Source organism: Branchiostoma floridae, unplaced genomic scaffold (assembly GCF_000003815.2).
Source record: "Branchiostoma floridae strain S238N-H82 unplaced genomic scaffold, Bfl_VNyyK Sc7u5tJ_1548, whole genome shotgun sequence".
In the NCBI taxonomy this organism is placed as follows: Eukaryota; Metazoa; Chordata; class Leptocardii; order Amphioxiformes; family Branchiostomatidae; genus Branchiostoma; species Branchiostoma floridae.
The window spans coordinates 160,386-168,765 of NW_023365749.1; the positions used below are offsets into that span (position 1 = coordinate 160,386).

Consider the following 8,380-nt stretch of genomic DNA (forward strand, 5'->3'; position numbering starts at 1 on the left):
TTTACCCCCAATGGCCGCCGTCAACCCGAATTTCACGTAGTCGACACGAAAATCGTTCGGAAAGTAACAATAACGGTTGCGCCACGGAACGTGAAATAGCCTATGCTCTAGTACACATTCTGGATTGTACGCATGTATTGTACGCATGTATTGTACGCCCTGTTGCATTTCGACTGTTCTCACACGTTCTGCATGCCATATATCAAAGATCCAGCCACCCTTCCTTGAGTTACACTGTTCACAAACACAAATACAGACGCACGGTACTGAAACCACAGCATACGTGACGTGACGTATTAAAGATGCCGCAGCAGACATCTTTATGAAGATCTGTTACATCATGATCAAGTGAAAACTTTAAATGCTACATGTATGCATGGAACGATTCCGACGCTTAGTGTACGCATTCTGTGCCTGTCTTTAGTGAATTGATTCTGCACTCTCTTTGTACCTCATTCCCATACTATATTGATACCATCACTTCACCATTGCATTCATAAGAATTATAAGATCCTGAATTTGATGCCAAGCCTAATGATTTTCTGAAACGCCGCAAAACCCCGGCGTCAAGCAGTCTGCCACCCTGGCCACCAGTATGCATTTATGTACGTGGAACGCCACAAACTACGCGCTGCTGACGCCGCACATGGCTTTTCAGTTCAGAATGGGAAGGAGTTGTGAAACGCCACTTGGCAGAAAGGTGGCCCAGAATGTGTACTAGAGCATAGGCTATTTCATGTTCCGTGGCGCGACCGTTTTTGTTGCTTTCTGAACGATTTTCGTGTCGACTACGTGAAATTCGGGTTGACGGCGGCCATTGGGGGTTAAGCAGAAGGGCGGGGGGCAAGCAGAAGTACACCGGGGGCCAAGAAGAAGGACGGGGGCACAGCAGAAGTACAGCGGGGGTTAAGGAGAAGTCCGGGGGAAAAGGAGAACGGGTAGGGGGAAAAGCAGAAGGAGTTAGGTGGGGGTGCTACAGTGTTGTTATGACGTTTGTTACAGGGGTGGACACCGCTCCACCTGCCTGCCGAGGAAGGCCGCACAGAAACTGCACAAGTTTTACTCACAGCCGGGGCAGATCCTAACGCACGGGGCAGAAATGTAAGTAGACTCGCATAAATAAATCAATAAGATTTTTAGTATCTGCATTGGTGTGTTGACTAGTACTGATGTGCTATATGATCAGGGCTTTAGGGAAACTGAGTATGATCCCCATCCTTAATGTTCATGTCAGACCATGTCAGTACCTACAGTGTTGTTATGACGTTTGTTACAGGGGTGGACACCGCTCCACCGGGCTGCCTGGGAAGGCCGCACAGAAACTGCACAAGTTTTACTCACAGCCGGGGCAGATCCTAACGCACGGGGCAGAGATGTAAGTAGACTCGCATAAACAAATTGATAACATTTTTAGAAACTGCACGAGTGTGTTGACTAGTACTGATGTGCTACATGATCAGGGCTAAAGGGAGTATGATGTAAGTAGAATCACCATTAAGTAATGGTAACGCCATCTCTAGTAGTTGTATCTCTAGTAGTTGACTTGTACTGATGTGCTATATGATCAGGGTTCTAGAGGAACTGAGTATGATCCTCACCCTTAAGGTAGTATATAAGGGTGGCTGAGCAAAATTTCTAAATAACATTTATCAAACTAGAGTTCCACGAACACATACCTTTGCCAAATAAACCAGGTTTGTTATGTAGAATGATGTCTGTAGACAAATGCGTTACTCATTTCATTTCATTTCAAGATCATATGCTTGGAGTTGGTTTATAAAATTTCGGCATTGATTATGCAAATTAGATCCCAAGTTACAAAATTGATATCAGCATACAAAAAATCATGATGATCCTTTGATCCATTCTTGAGTTATTCTCTTTTCAAGTCTTTTAATACACCTCTTACTCTCTTCCCTCTTTCTCAGTTACATATGTGACAACTTTGAAAGTACTATAATGGAATGCTGTGGATTTATGAACTTTTCCTAATCAGTTATGCAAATTAGCTGTTAATTTGCATAATAAGTATCACATTATATAAGCCTTCACTTAGGCTATTTACATGCCAAAAATCATGACGATCCGTCAACACGTTTATATTTTCTCATTAATTATGCAAATGAGGTCATCATTTGCATGATGAATATGTATTGACATTTCTCTCTTTCTCAGCTACATATGTGACAAGTTTAAAATCCTATCATGGAATGTAGTGGATTTATAAAATGTCCTCATTAATTATGCAAATTAGCTGTTGATTTGCATAATTGGTATCTCATTATGTATGTCTTCACTTACGCTACCTACATACCAAAAACCCTGATGATCCGTCAACATCTTCATATTTTCTCATTAATTATGCAAATGAGATCATCATTTGCATAATTGATATCTATTGACATTTCCCTCCTTCCCAGCTACATATGTGACAAGTTTCAAAGTGCTATCATGGAATGCAGTGGATTCATAAACTTTCCTCATTAATAATGAAAATTAGCTGTTGATTTGCATAATTAGTATCCATTATGTAAGTCAACGCTCATTCTATCTACATACCAAAAATCATGAAGATCCGTCATCACGTTGTAGAGTTATTCTCGTCCAAAGTTTGAAAGGAAACCGGCGCCTGCAATTCCAAAAAAGCCGCTAGGGGGCCCAAACTCACAGCACTTACTCTCTGCCCCGAGGGCTATCTACCACTCAAAAATCATGACCACAGCATGTCCAGAACACGTGTCGACTGAGTTTCCGCTGCAGTACCTTAGCAAGCCGCTAAGGGGCCCATTATCGAACTTGACCTTCGTTTTTCCGACCCCTACCGACCTACCAAATATCATCAGGATCCATCCAAGGCTTCTTGAGTTATGCTGTTCACACACACACACACACAGACAGACAAACACGCCCAAAACATAAACTTAGCCATTCTGGCAAAGGTAAAAATCCGTTGTTCCCTTCTGGAGTTATGGAAAAGTCCTTCTACCAACAAATCCTACCTATTTTGCTAACTGGTTGGTATGGTCCGCCAGTCTGGAAACTGACATGTGGGGTCAGGGAGTCTGACCCCTGGCCTCGGGAGCTGTCAACTGTCAGTTACAGCTGCATGGTGGAATCTACCAAACCAGGTTGGGGGGTTGTAATGCTTCAGAAGTTTTTGACAAGAATGCCCCGGCTATCCCTAAACTAGCCGCTAGGGGGCCCAAACTTATGTCACCAACTCCTGAGCACAAGAGCTATCTAACACCAACAATTCATGACTATACCATGTTCAGAAGATGAGAAAACACACCCGGAAGTTGCGCTGCAGTACCAAGGGAAGCCGCTAGGGGGCCCATCATCGAACTCGACCTCCGTTTTTCAGACCCCTACCCACCCGCCAAATATCAGCAGCGTCCGTCGAAGTCTTCTCGAGTTATGCTGTTTACGGACAAAAGTTTGCAAGTAAACCGGCGCCTGCACTTCCAGGAAAGCCGCTAGGGGGCCCAAACTCGCAGCAGTCACTCTCTGCTTTAAGGGGTCCCTACCGCTCAAAAATCACGACCGCAGCATGTCCAGAACGCGAGATATCGAGCATGGAGGGTCCGTTGCAGTACCTTAGCAAGCCGCTAGGGGGCCCATTATCGAACTCCCCCTTCTTTCCCCAGACCCCTACCCACCCACCAAATATCAGCCGCATCCGTCGCAGTCTTCTCGAGTTATGCTGCTCACAAACGGGGGGAGAACACACAACCGGACCGAAAATATTACCTTAGCCATTCTGGCAAAGGTAAAAATAACTATCAATGTTATTTGTTATGTAGTTCTATTTTCATAATTTAACATTCTTTCCCATCAAATATTACTTTTTGTCTGTCAAAATTCAAGGTCAAAGTAGCTGTCTCAAATAACGCAAAAATTTCAAACTCATCATAACTTTTCAAACTTCATATCATTGGATAGGTCTCGGTGAAACAAATAGAACGGTTTTTATTTCAACAAAATCGGACATACCGTTAGAGAGGCCATTCAAAGGCCTGAAAATTATGCATAATATCTCTTGATCAGCTAATTAAATATGCAAGATTACAATATCTCCGCATTCATACAAGATACAAGAAAAAAACTTGGTGTACAGGGTTTTTTCACTTTTACCGTCACAACTTAATTTTTACTGCATTATTATTGAGAAACTGTTCATTGAAAATGGGTAAAATAAAATTAATAAGTTTTATTTGGAAATTTACCCTGTAAGTAAGAAATTCGTGCTCTCCCGCTGCAAAAAGATGATATTTAGTGCTCCCAAATGCTGTTAGCATAAGGGGTAATCAAAATTTCAGGAAAAAAATTAATAAAAAATCAGCATGACAAAATAAGATATAATCCACACGCAGATCTTTTCAAATCTTTATTATGCACATTTCTGAAAAGTATCAATGATAACAGTCGAATTACAAGCCAACATTTAAGTTTTTTAAGCTTTTTTGTCTAAAAATGGGCGTGGCCTTACAGTAGTCGATGACGTCATTGTGACGTCATACCAATTTGCATAAGTTATCTTTATGCATTAGGGAACTACCTTGAAAAAATAAAGGTCAATACATTATCTAAGATGGTAATTTTAGAAGACCAAAAACACCCCACAAAACTCCTCAGCCACTCTTTTATACTACCTTAGTGTTCATGTCAGGCCATGTCAGTACCTACAGTGTTGTTATGACGTTTGTTACAGGGGAGAACACCGCTCCACCGGGCTGCCGAGGAAGGCCGCACAGAAACTGCACAAGCTTTACTCACAGCCGGGGCAGATCCTAACGCACGGGACGAAGATGTAAGTAGACTCGCATAAACAAATTTATAACATTTTTATTAGCTTAATTGGTGTGTTGACTAGTACTGATGTGCTATATAATCAGGGCTCTAAGGAAACTGAATATGATCCCATCCTTAATGTTCATGTCAGACCATGTAAGTACCTACAGTGTTGTTATGACGTTTGTTACAGGGGATCACACTGCTCCACCGGGCTGTCGTGGGAGGCCACACAGAAACTGCACAAGTTTTACTCACAGCCGGGGCAGATCCTAGCGCACGGGACAATGATGTAAGTAAATCACCGTAAGCTATGATAGCCCTTTCCTCATCCCGAGAAAATACAAACTCACAATGCTGAAAGCTGTTATATTTTTATGTTCGGAACGTGACTAGTAATGGTGTGCTAATCACAATTCCACAGATGTTAACGCACAGGACGAAGATGTAAGTAGAATCACACCGTACGCGTTAACTAATCGAAAGTAATAGTTTTTCCATTGTTGGCTGTGTGGACTAGTACTAGTGTGCTAATCTAAATATGTTACGCCAAAAATTCTACATAATGTATGTCCCGTTTTTGACTGTGCCGATGAGCTTCTTTTGGAAATCTGTAGGTCGATAAAATAAAATGATAAAACGATAAGGTTATCGGTTGATCGAAACGCTATGTTTTCCCGGTTTTCTTTCGTAAAATCTCTTTTAGTTATGATGCCGTTTACTGTAATATTTCACTTTTTCACTTTAGCGAACATGTTACTCCCTACAGGGCAACACGCCTCTCCATGCGGCGGCTAATGTGGACAATCTTCTGTGTGTATTAGAGCTACTGAAGGCTGGAGCTGACAGTAGTATCAGGAACAATGTGAGTGTGATGAGGAAATTGCCTCCATCTGCATGGGATGGCTATGTGAATTTCATCCATTGGTAATTAAATGCGTATCGCTGCATGTCTGTAATCGTTTTCAGTAGCACAATCGTAAAGTGGTATCCTGGGTACCATCGACTCCATCACTATCCATGGATGTTTATACTACGCATATAACTAATAGATATGTGAATGGAGTATCAAAGCACTGCGGGCATGAACTCACACACGAGGATGGTACCCAGTTATTCGGAAGTAGTGGTGGAAACAGTTAATGCTATCTGTGTTACCTGGATACAATCAATTAAGAAACTATAGAAATATCAAAGTAAAATAATTGAAGTCAACAGGATATTCCTGTACATACCAGAGACTAACAATGGGTGGCACTGTTGCATTAAGTGCCTTTGCTTTATACACAGGGTGTAGAAACGGCAGAAAGAGTGTCTGGCCGGGCGTCTCAACTGTTTGTGTCTAAGGTTTTCCGGCAATGCAAAGTAAGGTTAAGAACAAATACCTTGTACATAATTTCTATCATTTTAAAAAAAATCTATCATTCTGTGATTTGAAATACATTTTACTGTAAAAGATGCTGATATTGGATATACCCTATGTTTCTGCAGGGTAAAAAAACTTTGGGTAGTGAAGAGGAGAGTGGCGGCGGATGTCAAACAAGTGACGTTTGTAGTGAAATTGCTATAATTGTTATAGGTGGATGATGGTGGTAAGCTCAAAATACAGGTGTCTCTGTAAGTATTTCCACAACTGTGCAGGGTGGTGATAGTTACAAACGATACTTTGTAGGATTTTGTCATGATGTTGTCCTGTTATGTGACCATGAATAGCTAGAGGATAAAGTTAATTTGGATCATTAAAAATGAAATCAATGGGTCATTGTAGAAAGCATAAGGAAAATGAGGAAGGAAGTAAGTATAGATAGTTCACACCTAAATCACACAGTATCTTCAATATTTGTTATTCTCTTGTTTATTTTCTTGTCTTGTTTTTCTTGTTTTTTTCCAGACATCACCCCTCACATCCCCTTACTCACAGAAAGGGTGGGGTTGAGATGGAGAGACCTGGCCGGCCGGCTGGGCTTCTCTACAGACGACATAGATGGGATTGTCTCTGGGGTCCGTTACCATGACGACCAGTCCTACTGCACGGCCATGTTGGAACAGTGGCAGCAGCGGGGGGAAGGCGAGGGGATCCTGAAACTGCAGCTCATGGAGGCAGCCCTGTCTGACATGGGTCTGGAAGACATAGTTCATGTAATTCATGAACGACTAGGTAATTAGGTGGTATCTTTAAAATGTTTGAGCACAAAATGGCATGCAGATCAGGGTACAAAAATGCATGAACTACAATCAACAAAGTATTTTACAAAGTTGCTATAGGGAAGGGGGAAGTATTGTAGCATGTTTTGGCCAGTTCGAGCCTTCAGGATAAAGATATTCAAGAAGAATTGTAATAATTAAAACAGCATTTCTCTGCTTTCATCGGGTTCCTTTAATTTGCCAATTTGACTGACCGTTGAACGGATTTGCTCTGTGTCGGTAACATTGTTGTTTTTACTCATACCTTCAACAGATCGTCTTGTTGCGGGGCTAGAAGCATTGGTGAAGACGCAGGAATTCATAACAGACAACATGGATAAAGACACTATAGTCAGGTTCACGGAAATGAGAGGGCGCTCAGTCAAACAGGTGCCTTTCTTTTGATGCGACGCTCGGCCATTGATGCGTGACTGTAAACTACAGTGGGGAAAGATATAACGTTGAACTTTGTAATGCTAGGCTTGTGATAATGTTGAGCTTATGTCATACAACCGGCCGAACAGGTTTCTGTATCTGGGTGTACCCAGTAAATGGTTTATCTTGTTATGTCATTTTGTAATTGATTTCTTAATTTCTGGAAGTTATAAGGTCCACAAGACTGAGTCTTGCAAAAAGGGTCGTATTTTTACACTGTACAAAGTTCACTTTTCCGGGGAAAAACTGGATATCGGGGTCATTTAAACTCATACATGTAGCTCAGTAGTACTTGCATGTGAAAATGCAACGTTAGAAACCTGACATGACAAATCAAAAGTCTCTTACTTTACCTTTCGTCAGAAATATCTATTCCTTGTCAATTCATTGGAAAAATCTCCTTTTGAAAACAAGAAAAGTCAAAAACCGCAATGACTGTCACTGTGATCGGTACGGTCAAGTGACTGGAATGGTCATTTAGCTTAACTAAATATCTTGTAGGACGAAATTTACGTCTCGGCTCATGGAAGACGTAGACGAGGGTAACAAGTACTACTTACCTACAATATGTCCAAAGGTGTCTGGGAGACTATAACCCCTAGACAGATCCGTCATCTTGCTGCTGACAAACGGAACCGGAAGAAACGTACAGTCGCCTGCGTAGCTACTGACCGATGATAATGATGTTTTGTTGTGTAATTACTTCACCGATACCGTACTTCCTTACAGGCATCGTCTTCAGAACTACTGATGCATGAGTTGGTGGATTGCATCAAAACACCAGAAGACTATGACTACCTATTGCAGTTACTGGAAGAAAGTGGGCAACACTACCTTTTGAAGGAAATTAAAACCTTTGAACCGGTGAGTATTCTTCCATCGTTGTGAAAATCAAAACGGTATAAATGGTAATGAAAGTCATATACCCTGGTCAACGATCTTTAGCGATATTATTGACTGACATAATGAC

The 8,380-nt window shown here is 41.5% G+C and overlaps 2 protein-coding genes across 3 annotated transcripts in view; both read left to right on the forward strand.

Annotated features, from left to right (window-relative positions):
* The first annotated feature begins 1,170 nt into the window (after positions 1 to 1,170).
* LOC118408033 lies at positions 1,171 to 5,087 on the forward strand. The gene is made up of 3 exons (XM_035808645.1): positions 1,171 to 1,375; positions 4,712 to 4,810; positions 4,985 to 5,087. The coding sequence occupies exons 1-3, from the start codon at positions 1,179 to 1,181 to the stop codon at positions 5,085 to 5,087; spliced, it is 399 nt and encodes a 132-aa protein (XP_035664538.1). The 5' UTR covers positions 1,171 to 1,178.
* A 1,215-nt stretch (positions 5,088 to 6,302) lies between these two features.
* Positions 6,303 to 8,380, forward strand: part of LOC118408042 (probable serine/threonine-protein kinase roco4) — a 4,419-nt gene continuing 2,341 nt past the window's right edge. The window contains exons 1-3 of one of the 2 annotated variants that reach the window (XM_035808658.1): positions 6,303 to 6,949; positions 7,250 to 7,365; positions 8,140 to 8,274. In XM_035808658.1, coding sequence (XP_035664551.1) covers positions 6,574 to 6,949; positions 7,250 to 7,365; positions 8,140 to 8,274 — 627 coding nt within the window. In that variant the 5' untranslated portion in view covers positions 6,303 to 6,573. The remainder of the gene's footprint in view (positions 6,950 to 7,249; positions 7,366 to 8,139; positions 8,275 to 8,380) is intronic. The other variant, XM_035808657.1, reaches the window with a different exon arrangement.